This window comes from Scylla paramamosain, chromosome 2 (genome assembly GCF_035594125.1).
Source record: "Scylla paramamosain isolate STU-SP2022 chromosome 2, ASM3559412v1, whole genome shotgun sequence".
NCBI lineage: Eukaryota > Metazoa > Arthropoda > Malacostraca > Decapoda > Portunidae > Scylla > Scylla paramamosain.
This window is the reverse complement of record NC_087152.1, coordinates 10,262,988-10,285,000: the sequence shown is the minus strand read 5'-3', so window position 1 is coordinate 10,285,000 and position 22,013 is coordinate 10,262,988. Positions and strand designations below refer to the sequence as shown.

General features: G+C 43.2%; 1 protein-coding gene across 8 annotated transcripts in view; it reads left to right on the top strand.

Annotated features, from left to right (window-relative positions):
• Positions 1 to 22,013, top strand: part of LOC135109731 (steroid hormone receptor ERR2-like) — a 258,702-nt gene that overhangs the window by 225,221 nt on the left and 11,468 nt on the right. For 7 of the 8 annotated variants that reach the window (XM_064021320.1, XM_064021315.1, XM_064021319.1 and 4 more), the window contains 7 exons: positions 17,111 to 17,254; positions 18,076 to 18,198; positions 18,351 to 18,475; positions 19,435 to 19,532; positions 20,314 to 20,475; positions 20,599 to 20,783; positions 21,052 to 21,224. In XM_064021320.1, coding sequence (XP_063877390.1) covers positions 17,111 to 17,254; positions 18,076 to 18,198; positions 18,351 to 18,475; positions 19,435 to 19,532; positions 20,314 to 20,475; positions 20,599 to 20,783; positions 21,052 to 21,224 — 1,010 coding nt within the window. Of the gene's footprint in view, positions 1 to 7,037; positions 8,757 to 17,110; positions 17,255 to 18,075; positions 18,199 to 18,350; positions 18,476 to 19,434; positions 19,533 to 20,313; positions 20,476 to 20,598; positions 20,784 to 21,051; positions 21,225 to 22,013 lie in introns of those variants that run through there. The other variant, XM_064021353.1, reaches the window with a different exon arrangement.

Genomic DNA, 22,013 nt, shown 5'->3' with positions numbered 1-22,013 from the left:
CGGTGAACTATAAAAGAAACACAACTGCAAGTGAACGTTATGGCAGTATAAGAAATATATTGATAGGCAGTTAGGACAAGAAGAAGCAATGTGGGCACTGTTCAACTCAAGCCAATTTTCCAAAAGTGTGTTTCCGAAAAGAATCAGGAATCATTAAAAAGGGAAAGCACGCAACTCACAAAACAAAGGTGTGTTCTCGCCGCCATCTGCTCAAGATAGGTTCGAGTGCTCAGTGGATGTGGGGGTGTGCCAAAAACACGGCCTAGCCCCGGTGTACAGACCTGAACAGCTGACTCTAGTAAACAAAACAGAGGAAAACAAAAACACCAAGGAGAATCAACAGTGAATGAGAAATTTTTCAGCATGGCTACCAACATACGTTTATAAGCACTCACATGGCGGCAGATAAATCAGTACCACTAATTTTAGAACAGCCAGATGCGAGTGTTTATCGTGACATCATCAAGCACGGAGAAGCAAGCATGAACCAACCCAATCTTGCTGCGGCTCAAGCTTGATGGTTCAGCGGCTCGAGCTCAGTCTTAAGCTATGGAACGTCAGAAATAGACTTGTTAGACGCACTCCATCCTCCTTCAATAAGTAGCCGCTGAAAACACGTCTTAATTAAGTGCCCGGCTAATGACTGATTTAACACAAAGCTTTCCCATCGAAGAATAAGCTTTTGACGTCAGGGAATATTGATATCGAAATCTGTATCATTAGGGTGAGGTTATACGTAAAGAGTGTAGGCTCGTGTACACACAGTCAACCTATTTAATGTCCACGTGTGATGGTTGTCGCCAATAAACATTAAAAACGAACACGTGGGTCTCACATTCACATCCCAACACACGCGTCCCCCATGACAGACCTCGGACTAGAAATGGGCGAACACAAGCACGGCAGTTGCCAGAAAGGTGATCAACATTGGAGCAACAACCGAAGGGGAATAACACCAGTCATGCATTGTTCTTGAAATCGATAATAGGACAGTGTGGAACTAAAGCTCCATGTTGTTAGGCTGAGATAGGATAGGTTGTTTAACTATCAAGGCGATGAAAGTACTTTACATATTATATCTACCATAACTTCATTTCACGCCAAATTTATGTATGAAAGTTGGCTAATGTGTGAAGCCTGCCTAGTGGGTGGTACTTGAGAGAGAGAGAGAGAGAGAGAGAGAGAGAGAGAGAGAGAGAGAGAGAGAGAGAGAGAGAGAGAGAGAGAGAGACCACACATTTCGTCACATGAAGAAGGCAAAGTAACACATTTCGTCCGGCAGCCTTCAGCTCGTCGTCACTCCCTTTATTCTCAGAACCATTTGGCGCCGTAGTACCCAGCGGACAGACATGCCTGGCATCCCCCTGCACCCTCTGAACCCGGACGGCCGTGGGAGAAGAGTGAGATACCGTCTTCATTTCTCACCGATTGATAGAAGTTGTTGAAGAAAAGTATAAAAAGCGAAGCGAATGAATAAAATTGAATCAGGAATTGAGAAAGGACACACGTGTTTTATTTGTTCAGGAAGAAGGATGCTGGTATGTGTGGGTGTATGTAGCCGTGAAAAAAAAAAAGGGAAAAAATGGAGGTCGACAAAAAACTAAATAAAAACAGGTGGAAGAGGAAGATAAATTAAACAGAGATTAAAAGGAAAATCAAATTGTCGTTGGAGAAGTGTGTGTGTGTGTGTGTGTGTGTGTGTGTGTGTGTGTGTGTGTGTGTGTGTGTGTGTGTGTGTGTGTGTGTGTGTGTGTGTGTGTGTGTGTGTGTGTGTGTGTGTGTGTGTGTGTAGGGTAAGGACAGTAGAGTAAAAAGAGCAAGGTTTCTTTCCCTACTCTTTTCTACCTGATCTTTCCCCACTTTACCACCCTTTCCCGCCTTCTCTGTTCCTCCTTCTCCACCTTCTCCATCCCCCTTCCCTCACCAGACTGACTCGATCTCCAGCAGAATTTCGAGAAGGCCCCGAGCTGCATGGGTTTGAAGCTCGCGTCGGTAGGGAGACGAGCCTCCTAATTTAGTGGTGTTTAAAATATTCCCAGCTTTACGAGGAGCACTTTTGGGGGACAATTTGCAACTCCGGCGAGTTTTATTCCCAATAATAGCAGCTGCACTCGATCCGGTAAGGAATTTATAGCGACCTTCTCATCATTAGTTCGCAAAGTAAATCCTTATCAACGACCGTGTTAGCTTTATATATATATATAATATAGAATAGCAGCTGCACTCGATCCGGTAAGGAATTTATAGCGACCTTCTCATCATTAGTTCGCAAAGTAAATCCTTATCAACGACCGTGTTAGCTTTATATATATATATATATATATATATATATATATATATATATATATATATATATATATATATATATATATATATATATATATAGTTCCTTTTTTTATTCAGCTGTAAACGTTCTTGGCCAGAGAGAGAGAGAGAGAGAGAGAGAGAGAGAGAGAGAGAGAGAGAGAGAGAGAGAGAGAGAGAGAGAGAGAGAGAGAGAGATCCCACCCACCCACACCTGCTGGTCTCATTGATCTATTTTGTGAGGAGCCGCTACAGCTGGCCACCGCTACCACCACCTCCACCTGGCTCATCTGAATAAAGCACAAGTTTGGCAACCTAACTACTCTCTCTCTCTCTCTCTCTCTCTCTCTCTCTCTCTCTCTCTCTCTCTCTCTCTCTCTCTCTCTCTCTCTCTCTCTCTCTCTCTCTCTCTCTCTCTCTCTCTCTCTCTCTCTCTCTCTCTCTCTCTCTCTCAGGCACAGACAGGACGAGAGGAAGGTGGAAGGACGGAAGGCGCGTGTGGCTCGGGACTTGACACTGAATGTGGCTCTTGTCATTATTTTTTCATGTGTTATCTTTGGATCCTTGTTCCCAGAAGCACATCACCGTACCTGACACCTTCCCTGCACCACCACAAGTGTTGCTGTTGGTATTTTAGTGGTGGTGGTGGTGGTGGTGGTGGCGGTGGTGGTAGTGGTCGGTAGTGGTGGGTGATAATAGTAGTAGTAGTAGGAGGAGGAGGAGCAGGAGGAGGAGGAGGAGGAGGAAAATCCTGACTGCTTTGCGTGTACGTTTTGCATGTGAGGGGAGGATAATAAGCAGAATGCACGGAGAAAATGAGAGGTGGGGAGAAGGAGGACGAGGAGTGAGGGTGCAGGAACTCGGGGGAGAGACACCTCGTCTAGATGCTAAAGAATCAAACTTGTCCAAATAATCTGCTTGCCAGAGCTTGTCGAAGCGATCTAGACGACACAAGCAAACAACTGTCAGCTATGTTATTTGCACACCAGAGTACGACAAAAAGACTGCTGGTATGGACCTTCAGGCGGCTTCGCGCACCCCAGGGAAGGTGGCCGTGCCTGGCAGAGGGCCACCGTGCAGTAGGAGGGTTACCGGGAAGCGGACCGTGCTGGTGGCGGAAACAGTTCAAAGCTGTAATTACCCCCTCAAAGTTCTTCACCTTAGACACGCCACTCCAAGGTATTATAGCGAGTAGCATCATCATATCAGTCATAACTGCAAGATGGGCGTGAAGAGGTCACGGCCTTACATAGGGTGCTCCTTCTTGTCCTTTCCTCCACTACTTGGACATCAAACCATCCGACTGTAATGAGTATTTAGTGTTTAATTTCCATTCACTGAAAAAAAAAATAATAATAATTATTATTATTATCGGTATATGTGTTTCAACTCGTGAGCTGTTCCTGGCAAAATGATTGTGAACTCTGATGGTAACGTGTGTGTGTGTGTGTGTGTGTGTGTGTGTGTGTGTGTGTGTGTGTGTGTGTGTGTGTGTGTGTGTGTGTGTGTGTGTGTGTTTCCTTAGGTGGCTGTACCTTCTGGGAATAGGAAACACAGCTTCAGTTTCCTACCGTCACTAGCACAGCCTAGTACACTGCTTTCGGTGCGTTCCCCTAAAAGCCAGGGTGCTTGATGGTACTCGGGCGGCGTGCTGAGGTGACGGCGAAAATGGCTTGCAGTTACAGGCACATGAACTAACTTTGTGGTGGTGGTGGTGGTTGGGGTGGTGGTAAGAGAGGGAGGATCCTGTCCCCGGCACACTTCCCACGCCTCAGAAGAGTAGACGCCTCCTCTCACAAAACATGACGCGTCTTTGGACCATATTCTGAAATCATTCTGCCCGCACCTCCTCTACCTTCATTAGGCTCTATTTCGAGTGACATGGGTTTTTAAGGGTGCATTTATGGTTCAATGACAGATTACCAAGTTTTCTACATTGTTAACAGGAGAAACATTCTTGAAAACCAGGCTAATCATCTCTGTGACTGGAAATAGTCGTGGTGAGAGAGCAAAGTGTTTCTGAATACGGGTCTTTCTGTCACTACTGTGGACTAAGAATAAGTTGAAGTAAAAGAACTACGCAACTTCAAAAGAGGGCATAATGACAGGACCTAGAATTCCCCTCGTCACAGGGAGGGAAAGTCAACCACGGCAAAAGACACACGGGTCGGGGCTGCCTTTCCTCCAAGTACCACGACGCGGGAATGATCGAAGACGACACATTCTTGTTTGAGAAAGCTGAGGAGGCAATCCATCAGCCGCCCCGCCTGCCTGGTGTGAGGTATCGCCCCTCCGAATTTGGTTGAGATTGGCTAAATAAGACTCGGGAGAAACTTTACCCTTTCCTCATCACCTCGTCCTGCCAGCCACGGAGACAGATGGGTGCCTTTTTCTTGCTTGTCTATCCGTCTCGCGCCACCCCGCGAGGACTCAGATTGCTGCATCTTTTCCATCTTGACAAATCCACTCGCCGTTTAGCTTCATTTCTTGCAAGTCTTGCGTGCACACCTTGATGTTGTTTGAGCTTCATTTTCTTTTTTTTAATAATACCTCAGCAAAGCCTCACGAAAAATCTTGGTGCAGTAAATCAGTGCTATGTACATACCAGAGCACACGCAACCTGGAGCCAAAACGCCATGAAAAATTGTCCACTCTTAGACACGTGTGATTATTTCTTTAACACTGCCTTGAAATTCGTTGCGCAGAGAGAGAGAGAGAGAGAGAGAGAGAGAGAGAGAGAGAGAGAGAGAGAGAGAGAGAGAGAGAGTAAAAAAGAAACCGGCGGCAGTTGATGCACCTCTGACATTTTCTCTCACCTGCATGAAAGTACATATCTCTGGGCGCAGACAAGATAATACCCTCGCAAATTTCACGTTCATGGAGGGATGATGGCACGAGGTTGCACAAGGAAGAGGAACCGGGACAGGGGTGAGTGGAGATGAGGAGCTATGGAGATGCAGAGGATAGTGGCGATGCGTGTGCCGAACGATAGGATCACCAAGACGATGCGATGGAGAGAGATAAAGTAAAGAGATGAAAAGAGAGTCGCCAACGTTAGCGGTGTAATGCTAGAGAGGAGTGATGAAGAATGGGGAAAGGCAGGGGAAGATGATAAAGATACATCAAAAAACAAGGGCAGGAGGTTGTACAGCCACGTGTGAAGTTTGCGTGAGGTGACAAAAAAGGTTAAGGCGAAGAAAGAGGTTGTGGAAATGAAGGAGGAAGACGGGAAGACGCCGTGAAGGGCAAGGAAACAGAGGAAAGGTTACGCCAGAAAAGAGTATATAAAGAAGGCAAGATACGCTCCTCATCCTGGTCCTGTTATTGCGTTCCCCTTAAGACAAATATTTGAAACCTAAGCTATATAAGAACAAGGCAAAGGTAAATTAGACGTAACGATTAACAAATGAGAAGACAGAGAAGCAAAACAGTGAACATTACAAAGTAAGACTGAGGAATGTGGAAACCGTATATTGTGAAACTGAACACTATATGAGTAACAGTCAGAGGGAATGAGGCTGGATCAACAAAGTAAGACTTGATAATGTGGAACCGGGGCATTGTGAAAACTTAGCATCATTTGAACATATAAAGTCAAAGTAATTCAAGGATGAACAAAGTAACACTGAGTAATGTGAAATGTAAAACCTGCGTATTGTGAAGCTTAACATCATAGTATAACCAACAACACCACCGTAGATGAGGCGGAACAACAAACAAATGGGGCGCAGGACAAGCAAAACTCTTCATGGCAGCAAAAATAAATATTAAGCAACACCAGTAATTTTTCAACCTGTAGACACGGGTGTCCATGAACGTCCCTCACCCGACCACCAACCCCTCACTTATCAACGACAAGTAAATACATCCTGGGCGGCGAGAGGCGTCTAGAATAGCACCACCTCAACCAGACCGGACTGCATATGTACGCACCGTTAACTCATCCCACCCAAAGGCCTCGCCATCTCGCCTCACCAGCCTGACATGTGTCACCAACAGAACCATAAATAGATGTGAAAAAGAGATCAGAAGATGTTGCTTCTCAAACAGAGCGGTGCAGAAATAGACTCTGTAATCAGCGTTGTGCCGACTTCATTACGAAGTTTTTAAAATAATATATATTTATGGACCGGAATGATAGATGGATACAGGCAGGTATGTGTGACAAAAGGACTGCCACCTGTAGGTGTACTAACTTCTTGCAGCGTTCCTTATTGTTCTTAAAAAAAATGAAAATGAGAAAATGACTGCCCTGTTGATTTGTCTGCCTGAGTATTGGTAGGACTAGAGTATGGTGACAGAAAGGGAAGGAAGAATAAAAGACAACATTCGATATTCCCACAGCAATAATGACCGAGAAGTAGCAGGTGTCCGTCTGAAGCCGAACCGGACCTCAGAAGAACAGGAATCAGAATAATAATAACAAGAAGCCTCTTCGTGCGTGGAAAACAGAAAATCCCTCGTACTGACTGAATGTTTAATGAGGAAGTGAAGGCTGGGGAGGGGGAAGGAAAGGGGCGCTGAGTGGGAGAGTACTCGTAAAAGAGAGGCAGCGAGAGGCCCAAGGGCAGGTGGTGGTGGGGATGGAAGTGGCGGTGAGGAAGTGAGTTGGCAACCACTAAGAATGGAGAGAAGGGAAGGAGTGTACAGACAGTAGAAGGGAGAGAGAGAGTTTGCTAGCTACCTTAGGAGTGGGTGGGAAGTGGTTGTAGATATAAATATACTAGGTGTTACAACTACACACACACACACACACACACACACACACACACACACACACACACACACACACACACACACACACACACACACACACACACACACACACCTAAAACATTTTCTGGACAAGTTTCCCAGCATCCGGCCTCGAGTCATGTGAGGGTGAACACACTACCTGGTTCCCTCCCCTGCCTTCCTCCCACCACCTGGCAGCACCACACGCGCCTCCTGCCCCGCCGCTGCACGAGCCCGGGACGTGATCGCCGCCCTCCCTGAGTCACCAGCTCGTGCTTCGTCCATTCAAAACCAGCCGCCGCCAGCCGCCACCACCGTACCTCCCCTCTGGCCACGCTCAGGACGACACCGCCTCCAAATAACCACTACCACCATAACCACCCCTCTTCTGCTCGGAGCACTCACGAGGTCTTTGCCACCACCCTCACCCCTCTGCCCCTATACCCCCATGTCTTGAAGGTCTTAACTAAATCCCTCCTCCCCCCCTTCCCTTCCATAAGCAGTAGTGTTCTACCCTTTCATGCACGTGAATACTGCGTGCAGGCAGACGTGAAGGTCAATCATTCGTTACTTGCATGTGACATATAGCATACAGATTTCTGTCGAAACCTTAGATGTTAGATACATATTCGTACATTTCCGTTAGAAGGTATTAAGAGAGCAACGGAGGCGGGGATGCCAACTCTACTGTCTAAAAACAGCGCCGGGTTACGGCGGTGAACAAGAGTGAGACTGGATTACTGATAAGCTGAATGTCGCAAGGTGAAGACCTGGTCATGTGATCAGGAGCTGCTTCGCTACCAAGCACGCATCGCATGACACCACCCGCTCGGTAAGTCCCGCCTCGCGTACCGGACGTGAGCTACCGGGCGAGCGATGCGATGTGTTGATGGGCGTGTCGACAGCGTGGCTGGACCGCCTCCCACTATTTGGCGCTGGGCGGTGCCAACATCTTCAGTCGTGCCCGCTTCCTCCTCAGTGCCAGACGTCGGCCGAACCTCTCCTCGCACCACCACGTCCCGCTCCACTCACCTGGCCACCGCTCTCTCACCTCTCTGCTCCAACACTCCCTAACTTAACAAACATCAACAGTCAGGAAAGCCTCTTGGAAATTAGTACTGAGACCTCTGTCCAGTCAGGAACAACTTGCACCAGGTTTTTCTACAGAACGCAACAAGTGGTCCGTCCATCCGAGAGGTCTTTGGGGTGAGTGAGTGTGTGATGAGCTGAGGACACTACGAAGAGAGGGCATGGTGAGCTACGGGCGCGGCGAGGCAAGAACACGGTAAGACAAGGATGCACCGTGCCCTCCTAAGCCTCTAACACCAGAACTCTGTGGACTCCCACCGCCGATCACCAAAAGCCAAAGACAAATTTATCAATTTCTTACTGGAAAAGATAGCCATCATCTCTACCGAACCTTTCAACTGCTTTAATACCGAGGAATGTTAAAAGTGCAGGAAACACTTAGTCCAGATGTATAAAGTCTGTTGACAAGAAAGAGAGTGAGAGAGGAAGAGACAGAGAGAGCAGGCAGGTACCGGCAGCACCGGGGTCAAGCAGGGGCAAAAAGGGTTGGAGGAGCGCTTGATGCGACCAAGTCAATGAAGCACAACAGGATGAAGCAAGAACTGGATGACTTTCTTTCCTTTACTTCCGATTCCCCCGATACCCTCGTGAGAGAAGATGTCATGATCGTCACGTCCTCGCAGTGTCTGGTACGTCCCTTGCCTTCTTTTCCGCTTTTGCTTCCCTCCATGCACACTTTTATAGATCGCTAAGACTCCGCCTACAGTGTGACGTCACGACAGTTCGCGCATGGGCAGTCGACATGGCGACAACTGGCAACTAATAGCGTTTTTTTGTTTTTAAATAGAAATGCATGAATGCATACCACACCCAGTTATAATCGCATTCATTTTTAGTGGGAAAATATAAAATAAAGTTTGTACACAGCTGCAAGATTCAGGCAACATTTATTAAAGGGCAAGTATACACCTATGCAGGCGCGCGCGCGCGCACACACACACACACACACACACACACACACACACACACACACACACACACACACACACACACACACACACACACACACCTGCATCCCACCTGCTGGGTTGTCATTAGTCATGTTGTGAAAAAAAGGGAAAAAGAAAAAGGAGTCATGCAGTTTTGGCACCTCACGGCTAGGGAAGGAACCCGGGTTTCAATCTGAACCTGCGAGAGACAAGCCTGGGTCTCGTCCCCCCTGTGGCCAATGAGCACCGTTACATAAGACAGACAGTTCGCCTTTGTGACCCTTGCACCTCCACTGCAGACAATGATAATGAAAACCTATGCGCTTTCCATAAATATCTACGGGAGACACTCATTGCCCCTCACCTGCTCGTATTTTTATCTAACGCGTCCCCTTCCGGCGCTTGGCTTCCCCGCTCTGTGTTCACCGCCACCGTAGCAACAAGACCAGACAGCGCGTCATGCTCCATCCTTGCCTCTCCCATAAACAATCCCCACGTTAGAAACTCCGTCGCGACCTCGTACAGCAGCCCACGTCACCTTTGCACTTCACTCCGCTTCGTCATACATTATCACGTTTTCTTGATGCGAGGACGCCGTTGTGAGATGGCAGACCTCTAGTCGGTGTATTAACTGTTCTTTATCACCATGCTGTCATCCACACCAGATTGTCAGGATGCTGCCAATCATAATCAGGCTTGGGTGTTACTGCACGTGTGTACTTGGCACCTTTGTGTGTGTGTGTGTGTGTGTGTGTGTGTGTGTGTGTGTGTGTGTGTGTGTGTGCGCGTGCGCGCGCGCGCGCATGCGTTCTCGGGGGACCTGGTGACCCACGTCTGAACTTGAAGGCTGCCCAGAGAGCAATCAGGTGCACGCGGGCTATTAAACAGCTCTTCCCTGCCCAACGTGCACTCGTGCCAGATTCGGGTGGAGAGGAGTGCTTGAGCCTTGGCAGCCGAGTGCGTCCGTATGTCTGTATGTATGTATTTTCATACCCTGGCGGTGCCAAAGCCCCAGCAACACGCGCGACGTGGGGAACTGTTACTCATTTCCTCTTCCTCACAACACTCGACATCTTTATCACTCTACTAAACACACACACACACACACACACACACACACACACACACACACACACACACACACACACACACACACACACACACACACACACACACACACACACACACACACACTAATACTATTTCTGGCTCTACACTAGTGTTCTTTTATGTCTACTCTCTTCTGACATCCTTATACCTTTCCTATCAGAACTATACTTAATGAAACTGATACCAGGTTAATTCACATCCACCTTTCCCTCAGTACTGCATTCATTCATTCATTCTTATGTAAACAGGGAGGATGAAAAGGCACAATAATTCACTAAAGCACACTATTTTGCCTAAAGATGACGTGTTTTCTGTCATATATTAATCAAGTATTCCTGTGTTCATTATCTCCCACCTTACGTAAGTACACTCACTCGTCCTCCTCTAGTTTTCTCTTCCACTCTGGTAACACAAATATAACTTCGGCAGCCTTGTCTAATAAAATAATTGGACAGATGGCTTGCGGGAGTTTAATGTAAAATATGAAGAAAAAAAAAGCTATAATTCTGGCCAAAGGGGAGTTCCAAAAGAGGATGCCCCTCCACCTCCTCCTCCTCTGCGACTAAAGTAAGATCCACCCCAGCCTGCCATCCACCCAGACCCCCGCGCCGACCCTGAAACAAGCAACCTTGATACTCCCACACCACATAGAGGAGCAACACGCCTAGAAACCACCATGCTCTTGGTTTACAAATAATCACGATAGTAGTTGTGGTAGGTGATACTGTGGTACCCGTGTGTGTGTGTGTGTGTGTGTGTGTGTGTGTGTGTGTGGGTGGGTGGGTGGGAGAAGGAAGATAAATAGCAGCAGCGAATGTTTACCTATCAATGCCCCGCTAGGAGGTCCACATTGGCAGATGCGGTTCCCTTTTCTAAGCAATCCTAAGGGGCGCTCTGAGAATAGCTCAGTAACTGGGCGAGGAGGGAGGGGAGGAAGGACGGACGCAGAGACAGACAGACAGGCAGGCAGGCAGCAAAGCGGGTATGTAGTCAGGCAGGCAAGGAAGCATCCGCAGTAAGTCTGCATCTGAGCATCTATTTAGCTCTGTTCACACTCCCCCCAACCCCAGACTTGTCACGTTGAGGATTTGATCTCTTTATCTTTTGTCTCCTCTCACTGAATATCAGTTTACATCATGATCTCTCTCTCTCTCTCTCTCTCTCTCTCTCTCTCTCTCTCTCTCTCTCTCTCTCTCTCTCTCTCTCTCTCTCTCTCTCTCTCTCTCTCTCTCTCTCTCTCTCTCTCTCTCTCTCCACAGTACCTCTTTTACATTCCTTCCATCTTGGTGTCGACCCAACACAGCCTGACCCGCGCAGCATTTTTTTTTTTTTTCTCACTATCAGCGCCGTCTCGGGAAATTGACACATCAAGGTCACCGTCTCAGGAACCGCCCGCCGCGATATATTCTAAAACCAGAGCTCGGGAATGGCGGCTCTGACATCTTAGCGCGCGTTTAGGAGAGACTGATATCCTGGGAGACCTTGTTACGTGGACGGGAGGTGAGAAGTGGTAGTAGGAGGAGGAGGAAGAGAAAAAAGGAGTTTCTATATAGTGGACAAGTAAATAAACCACCATGTTCTTCCCTATAAATTCCTACGCATGGCTTGTTTCTCTTTATTCTGCCTGGCTCATTATCGTGGACGTCCCGCGTCTGTCATAATTAATGAGTTCGACCTCAGCTTTCGGTTTCGTAACTTCGTGAGATTTTTTGTCATCACCCTCTTTTTTCAATTTCACATTTCAAGGGCGCCTGCTTCAGCGTTGGCTTGAGCACTATATATCTGCCATCTGCCTCATCTGCTGCCCTTCTCTTTCCATCCTTTTCCTTCACCTCCCATCAAGAACAGTGACGTACGACGAGATAAGGAAGATAAATGTTTCTCACAGGAAACACAACTGAAGGGTGTTGTGAGAGGGGGCATGTATCAGCCAGCGCGTGAGGCCTTGCCCCTGGAGAGGACAAGGTTGCCAACAGTGGCCTTGCGTAACACTTATTTTGCCCACCTTGTACCGGCAATTCTACCTTTCAAACAAACTCCGTGAATTTATCTATATTTCTCTTCCACAAGTGTTTTATTCTCTCTTTCGGTCTCATTAAGATTCTTACTTCCTCAGTTATATTCTCTCTCTCTCTCTCTCTCTCTCTCTCTCTCTCTCTCTCTCTCTCTCTCTCTCTCTCTCTCTCTCTCTCTCTCTCTCTCTCTCTCTCTCTCTGATCGACAGCAGCTTATTAACAAAAATGTACACAACAAAGACATTTTGAAGACAAACACACAAACAGAAATGTCCTTGGATGTTATACTCGTAAATCACATAAAAAAAAAAAAGACTTAGACTCCACATGTGTAGAAGTGGCGACCTCTCTTGTCACGTTGAAGTGACAAAAATACAGCAGTTAGCATGTAAATGAATTTTATAATAAAAACACAGGCTGCGAACATTAGTCACCATTCCCCATTAACTTCAGTGAGTGAATATACTAAGGAGCTGTGAGGGGCGGCCCCCACTCAGCAGAAATCTTGAAGGGTGATAAGAAGAGCGTTGTTATATTTGTTGTTGTGTTGGTTCTCAAAAGCCAATACGAACTTTTTAATGTGTGGCCAATAGTGTCCGTGAAACGCGAGGCAAGGCCGATGCTTCGATGACCACATTATTAACACCTTCGGATACACGGAGAGGAAAGCCAACGGATTCAAGCCAATTCGAGCAGCAGTGCAGAGGTCGCGCCAAAATGTTTCCAGCTATCAGAAAGTGCCTACCAGTAACATAGAAAATACAGTACTGCGGTCGCTACCCTTTGGCTTTTGGCGTTCCTTTCCTTCCCATCAAAAGCTGTGCATCGCCCCAGACTATCATCATTGTGACAGGCCCTCGCTCTTGACACCCTGCTTCCCTTGCCAGAGCGTGACACATTACGCACACGCAAATGATACCAAGCTTCATCCAACACTCAATCCATCACGCGTGACGTTTTAGAGCAGGTAATTATTACCGAAACGGATACACACACTGTTCTACAAGGTCATTCAAATTACTGAACGGAATAAAATACACGACCAGAAAAAGTGTCGTCTCCTTCTGGAAAAGAAAACCATTTGTCGCCTTAAGATTGTCCATTTTACCAACACTACTGACATAATATTACCTGTGGTTGAGAGAGAGAGAGAGAGAGAGAGAGAGAGAGAGAGAGAGAGAGAGAGAGAGAGAGAGAGAGAGAGAGAGAGAGAAATCGTGCTAATGAAGATAAACCGCAATACCGATACGAAAGGAACCATGACCACAATAACGAACGAATAATTCATAGTTCTAGGACACTTTATCAGTAACTTGCACTTCATCATAGTTTTGGATTCTGTGGATTCTGGCAAGTGAGATTTAACGATAGGTACTTCACGGTGACTTTCCAATGAGGCTACTTGACAACACGTCGCTCTCCTTCCAATAATAATAATAATAATCGAGAACCATCATGCAAACACTCACTTGGCAGTCAACTCATGTGGGTGGAGGGGAAGATCAAGGACGGGAAACTCCACCTCCTCTTCGTCCTTTTCTTTGGTGTGAGTTGCCTGACGAAGGGAACGACCAAAAGACATGTATACTAGCCTGCAGAAGGAAGGAGATAGATGATAATTAACGTGGGCTTTTTTCTTTTTTATACGACTGACCTGACATAAATATGAATGAAATAACACACACACACACACACACACACACACACACACACACACACACACACACACACACACACACACACACACACACAAGAAGCAAAGAGTCTGGCTAATTGAAACTTCCATCGCTAGACATCAAAGGCCACAAATTCACCAAGATTACACAACGCAATGGTGGACGGCAGTAGGTAAAGCTGCTCCTGAAGAAAACCTCACATCATGCACCACTTTCACTCTTCCCATAATTGTCAAGGTTAGAATGCGGTTTGTTAGTTAAGCCAGTGCAAATCAAGAAAGCGTCTGAAGAAGTTGAAGATCCGGTTAGTACGTAGTAGGTGTTTGCGGCAAATCTGGACGCTGTTGCTAAGATCCCTCCCTTTCTTGGCTATGTCGGAATGCGAGGTAATGAAATACCAGCAGGGTAGCAGAGTCTCTTTCCTTGTATTGCCATTTTCCGCCATATTTAAGTATCTACTTTTTTTTTTTTTGTAGTAGTAGTAGTAGTAGTAGTAGTAGTAGTAGTAGTAGTAGTAGTAGCAGCAGCAGCAGCAGCAGCAGCAGCAGCAGCAGCAGCAGCAGCAGCAGCAGCAGTAGTAGTAGTAGTAGTAGTAGTAGTAGTAGTAGTAGTAGTAGTAATAGTAGCAGTAGTAGTAGCAGTAGTAGTAGCATTAGTTTCATGACGTTATTACTTCCTTCTCTTCTCCTCCAAACCCCTCCATCAGCTCAGTCTATTTGGCAGCCTATTCCAGTCCAGCTGCGAGTCACTGCTACACCAATGTGCAGTTGGTCAAAGCAGAACTTACTCTCTCCACCGCATTGCCTGTTTTTTCTTGGCCTTTGTGAAGCTCCTGTCATAAAGTAGTTCATTATTCCATATGTTGATTTCTATTCGATGCATGGTCTTTGTGACATCACCACCCAGGATAACTGTACTTGCTGTGGGTCATGAAAGATAAAGGCAAAGTCCGAAGACCAGAAAACAAGAAGCGATTGAAAAGAATGAGCAAAAAAGAACACATACAAAGATAAAAATGTGGGATTTCTACATAATTATTGGACGTGGGATATTAAACGTTGAGAACCTTGGTGGAGCTTAAAGGGTAGTATTCTTGAACATTTCATAGTAAAAGGAGGCAATGAAACGTTTGAGAATAGGTTCTTAAATTCCATCTACTTACATAGTGGAAATTACTCGGAATTTCAAGGGTATTTTCTTTAACAAGGATTTTGCATCATCAATGGGAGAAAAAATAAATAAATAAATAATAGGAACCTGACTAATCATTTTTGTGGCGCAAAGCGTTTTAAGAATACAAGCCACAGCAAACGATGATAAGCAAGAAGAAAAAGAACCTGATCATGAACGCAGGCCACAGAAACAGGGATTTGCTTCAAGGTAGAAAGTCATAAAGCTCGGTAGTATATGCCGTAGAATATAGTTGGCTTCAGACAGGTTTAGAGACGGAGAGAACTTGGCAAGCTGCAACAGAGCTAAAATTAACCAGACAGAATAGCATAGTTCATGGTTATTCGTATTTAACCTCACATGTTGAAGGAAGATGAGAAAGGAGGCAAACTAAAGCCATCATATCTAGACTTCAACTCACTACAAATGCAACTGACTTTACTTCATGCATTTTGATGGACAAGCCAGAAGGAAGGAAAGACAACTGAAGATAAACTTACCACAAATTGTAATTTATATTTATTTCTTGATATTTTGTGATGCATTCGACATTAAAACAAGATTAAAAGAATGCTTCCTTTTCTCTAACGTGACCTTCCATAGTTTTGCTTGTATATCACGGGGGTGCTAGAATGTACAACACACACACACACACACACACACACACACACACACACACACACACACACACACACACACACATACTAAGACGCTCAGTTCACATTCACTTCTGCTGGGAATCCCTTACCCGTGAAAACACTGTAACACCTGTAATTAAAACTTAAATACTCAATAAAAATAAAAAAATAAAAAAATCAGTTAACATAAATACTCAAATAGAAATAAAAAAAAAATCAGCTAAACAACACAGCCATATTTCATTACATCTTATGATCGACATATCTTTCCTTTAAATTAGTTCCCGCACTCCATGTAAAGATGGACTTACTTTTTTTTTTTTTTTTTTTCATAGCAGTGAATACGAGTAAGTAATAAAACGTTTTATATTGTCCACTGCTCTTTCCTTCATTTTCACGGGATTCTATTTCAGGATGTATATAATTCTAATGGCGTAATATTAATAGTCCAGTACGTAGAAAGGAGGATGCAGCCCAGGGGGATTCGAACCGTCTGCCCGTGTGGTGGGAGTGGGCATGAATATTAATGATGTATACCCGGACACTCTTCCCATCAAAGAAGAGAGGAGTTCAGTTCCCTTCCCTCCCCATCCCGCCTTTCCATCATAGCCTCCATCATGGTGGAGGGAGAGGAAATGAGGACACTGCTACACGTTAATCACCTCATTTATATCACATCTAATATTCTAATATGTACGTAAGTCTTTCCTGCCCTTAATCATTATTCGCACATTAATCATTTCCTCGAATCCTAGTTTTCTATAATGTTTGTGCTTGATTGGCGCGCGAGTAACCCTTGCTATGTATGTATTTTGATTATTTCATTTTGAGGTAATGTATAAGCAAATGAGTGACTGACTGGATTTATCAGTCGATCAATGTGTGTGGTTTGTTGTGAGAGTGTGCGCAAGCTAACACACGATTTTTTTTTTTTTAAGGCTTAATCATAAAGACACATGTAAAGCTAGTCGGGTGGCGGGAAGTGTAGTGTCTTTACATCACCAGGGGTCAATATTTGCGTGTTATTTAACTACGTCAGTCATCATTATGAAAACTCAGGAACGTCCGTTTACTGCAGCGGAAGTTCCAAGGTGGTTCGTCATAGGGTAAAACTAACGTCAGCACCAAGTAGTGACCAGCAGATTTTCATGAAGAGGAGCTTGTTTGCTGTGACCTAACATGTACTTTGAAATCAAACTATCTCGTGATTTGCTTCCGTATTTTCTCTCTCGTACATGAAGAGATGAAGACAATGTAGACATAATACACTCGCACGTATTTCCATGCACTGAACAGATCCGTCCAGGGCAACATAGATATTCTGGGTAAGCTTGATTTTAGAGCCCCAACTAGCCATCTAATCAAATCTTACCTATCTTACTGAAGTGAGGATTATGTACATGAAGTTAATACCACCCAACTCTTAACACGAACTTTTCTTCCAGCTGGACTACAGTGAGTGTGGAGACGAGGCCCAACCTTCACCTAAACACATGAAGCTCTTCACAGACTCGCCGCCCAGCCCAGATCGCCAGTTCTGCTCCTCCACCACCTCCATGACCAGTGACTCCACAAACACGCCTTCTGAGGTGAGTCTCATGACAAACGGGGATACTGTGTTTGCTGGCATAACTTCCTCTCCCCAGCAAGATAGTCACACACACACACACACACACACATATAATATATATATATATATATATATATATATATATATATATATATATATATATATATATATATATATATATATATATATATATATATATATATATATATATATATATATATATATATATATATATATATATATGAACCCCCTCTCCCCCATCCCTTTATATGGAATTAGTGTTTCTCTTGGACAGGTCAGAGCATGTCCGAAACTGTTGATCAGGCTGTGTACGTACATGCTTCCGTCATTTACGTGGCGATGGTATTTGTGTGTGTGTTGTATGTGATCTACACCGTTTCGCGTGTACAAAGAGTTGGGCAGATGGATTACTAACAAGGGAGGTAAAAAATTTTTTGATGAAAAAAAACGGGAAGTAATAGTTCTTCATATACAACACTTCTACACGTTTCAGCAGCACAGCTAAAATCTCGTATCCATGCATTAAATGTTTTCGGACTTGAGATTCACTGATTCCTCTCTTCAAGCATGATTTCCTTCATGCACCCTTCCATCGTATTTTCACATGCTTATCACCATATCGCTTATATATTCACTTTTGCATTTTTCTTTTGATGACTTCTTTCTCTCCAAACATTCTTTTATATAACATTTCCTTTTCCAGTAATATCTTTTTAAACAAGAAAATAATGAGACCACAAAAGGCCACTTAATCTAATTATGGCATGCCTTGTGGTTCCCTGATTTACAGCATTCATATTCAAGACTTCTCTTCCACAGAGTTTACGAGAAGACGATGGTCCTAAGAGGTCGTGTCTAGTGTGTGGAGACATTGCTTCTGGTTTTCATTATGGTGTAGCATCCTGTGAAGCCTGTAAAGCCTTCTTTAAAAGAACCATCCAGGTAAACATACTCCAAGAATTTTAAGTTCTCATCAAAGGCGACCATGTATGTATATATTTAAAAAAAATAATAAATAAACAAATAAATAAATAAAATAAAATTGAATAAAAAGTTTTTCTTAAATTATCAACTGAACTGAGGTGTGCTTTCAGGGTAACATCGAATATACGTGTCCAGCTGCCAATGACTGTGAAATCAACAAAAGAAGAAGGAAAGCATGTCAAGCCTGCCGGTTCCACAAGTGTCTTCATGTAGGCATGCTCAAGGAAGGTGTGAGGTATGATTTCATGAAACATTGCACTGATATAGTAACTCACCATAAAAGTAAGAAATCAAAGGCCATTCAGGATTTTATAAAGCAAACTGATAGCCTGTCTTGAGTGAACTGAATTATAAGTATTGCCAATTAAAATGTATAAGCTGGCTCTCTCTGGATTATATTTCTGTCTTGGAGTCATTGCCAAAGAATATAGACTTAAATAACTTCATCCTGCTTCAGGTGTTTAAGATGTAAAATGTAGCCAACCAAGACAGGACACCAAATACATTATTACATTCAAATCACCATTAACTAAGGAGAAAGATTCAAAATATAAAAATGTAATTACATCATATATTCATACTGCCATGATTTCTTAGTAACAAATATAGAAATTATATTTTTTTTTTGTATACTGCATGTTTTTGGTGTTTGGAGCAGGAGAAAGATGATACAGAAAAAAAAAAATTATAGATTGGGCACAGGGCAAGTGAAGAGTTGTTCATAAGATGGTGGATGATATTTTTATGACCAGTAAGTAATCATGTATAAATTTTGTGACCTAACAGGTTGACAAAAAATCATTGTATGAGAAACAAAGAATTAGCAGTCTATGGAGATTACTTACAATCAAGAAGGGTTAAGAGAGAGAGAGAGGCATATGACTTGGTTGTAAGGACTCTGGACATGAATTATAAATGGGACTGGAAATTTAGGAATGTAGAGGGCAACAGAACCAGATTCTTTGAGGGACTTAAGAGATATCAAGTATTATGTGTGTTAAAAATGTGTTCAAGGAAGTGCAATCATTAGATGGAAAAGGAGATCTTTGATTTAAATGAGCGATGTAAGATAGGGGACAAATTGAGGGAATAAGAATTACCCATGGCAGGAAAGAGTCAGTATGAAATGGAAGGGAATGGAGAATGATTTTGAATGCAGTACAGTGTTCATCAAGATTCTGTTCTCACCTGCAGGTTAGATCGAGTGAGAGGAGGGCGACAGAAGTACAGAAGGACTACAGAGTCTCCGTTCTCTTTGCAACAAATGCCTGTAAAAAAAGTTTCTTTAGAAGGTGTGTGATTTACTTTAATTCTCCAAATTCTCTTTTCCAGTCTTACGTTTATCTTTTCTGGACTTCCACACAAACCAAAAGATACCTGTAAAACATGGATGTAAAGAAGTGGGGGAAGAAAAGTATTCTATAGACAATAACCCAAAGTTCCCAACAGTAAAAGAAGGCTGATGCAGTACAGAAGCAATTGTCAGTAGTGGCAGTTGGGCATAACATAATAGCATTTCAACATTAAATCTGATATCACTCTCAGTAATCTCCAAACCTCTTAGTAACTATAATATGATAAATTTTGGAGGTTATGGAATAAAATTGGATTTGGTTTAGAAATCCCCATTACCAATACTCTGTGAAAGCATACTGCCAGTGACAGCTGCCAGTCTGCCTCCTCAGACTGCCAGCTTCTTGATCCTCTACAGATCTGAATAACTCTCCAGGCTTTTTTTTTCTGTCATACTGTATGTGAAAGCTTTGTAAGTATATTAAGGTTTCTGTGGAAGTTTGGAAGAAAATTTATAAATAAATCTGGGAAAGGAGTCAATCAAATTATCCCCTTCCTTGAATGTATTACTCTGCATTCTGCAATTCTTGTATTACTCATTGTAGTGCAGAAGTGAGCAATCTAGAATAACACAATCACTAACCATGTACTATATTCATAAGGTTTCATGAAAAATGAAAAACTTAATAATATTTTGCTCATATACATTTAAAAATAATAACTATAAGTATATAGTATATTTAATTCATATTTTAATACATATTTGTTTCTGAATTTCAGATAATAAGTTGCTGAAGTCTCTTATATCATGTGAGCCAGACTCTCTGTATGCTTTATCAGACGTGACCGTGTCTGATGCAGATTTCCATACTATATCCACACTTGCTGACCTCTATGACAGGGAGCTGGTTTCCACCATAGGATGGGCCAAGCAAATTCCAGGTAAAGTTTTTTTTTTTGCAGTGTGAAGGTTGTTACTTAAATATGACACACAAAATGCAGTCACATAAGTATAGGACTGAAATACACTCATGAGGTTAAAATTTAATAATATTTTCATTGCAGGGTTCACTGAACTAGCACTGAATGACCAGATGCGACTGCTACAGAGTACATGGGGAGAGATCCTAATACTGGGCTTAGCCTACCGCTCCATGCCTGCCCATGCACACACACTTCAGTTTGCTCCTGACTTCAGCCTAGATGAGAAGCAAGCAAGAGAATGCAATGCAACAGAACTTTTCACTCAAGTAAGTAGCTGTCAGACACAAATATGTAAATATATTTTATACATCTCTAGTATCTATTCAGTATTTATTATGCAGCACTGCATACTCACAACAGCATCAAACAATAAGTTCATCCTTTACATTTACTTGAGGCATTCCCATTCAGCATTTATAATAATCTTATATATTAAGGATACGGTTTTTCTGGTAAATACTACAAAGGCTTTTCTCTACTAAACCTCAGGGCTTATCTCTAGTCCACAAATAACCAAGCTTTGTCCTGTGATAGGTGCTAGGAGTTGTTGAGCGGCTTGAGCAGTGTGGCATCAACAGGGAGGAGTTCCTGCTGTTGAAGGCTCTTGTGCTGACTAATTCAGATGTACGCCTTCAAGACAACCAGGCCCTCCAACGGTTAAGACAAAATATCTTACAGTCATTGCATGATGCTGTTGCAACAATCAGGTGAGTTTACTATAAACTATTACATATTAGTATCTGTTTTTGTCTCCATTTACACTTGTTACATTAATAACATAATATAATGACCATCATCTTTTCTTCACTTACTTACTAATTCACTGTTAGTTAAAGCAGGGTAAGTACTTAATTGCTCCTCGTTCTCCTCTGAATACTTCTGATTCATAATGGTGTCTTCAACCCAAGACTATGTAATCAGTACTGCCCTCTGGTATTATTCATTACTAATACAAACTTGGGATGTTGCATGATTGTCTGAAAACATATAACAAAGCTCAATATACTAGCCCTATAAACACTTGTGTACTTTATATCATTAACTAATAAAAAAAATAAAAAGATACTATGTAGCAACAACTGCCATATGCTCATGAAATTGTAGGTATTATCACTTATCAGAAATTGTTATTTTTTCATAATATCAATATTATCGCTTTTTGGCATCTTCTCTTGCAGTTATAATACCACTTTTTCCTAATGGAAGCAAAAATATCCATGATGCCTCTAAAGTTGTATATCAATCTTGACCAAGTCCCATCATCAGCACTACTTATTGTATTAAACAATATTTATCAATTTATGACAAGCTAACACTTACTCTTCAGTCTTTATTCATGTTCTCAGTTTTATTTCTTTAAAATACATATTTTACATGAGATATGATTTTGATCAGCACAGAAACCTTAACAAATTCTCAATTACATATTAGTTAATCAAATAAAAATATTTCCCTTCTGTACACCACTTATGAAATATAGTATAAAATTGCAAAAG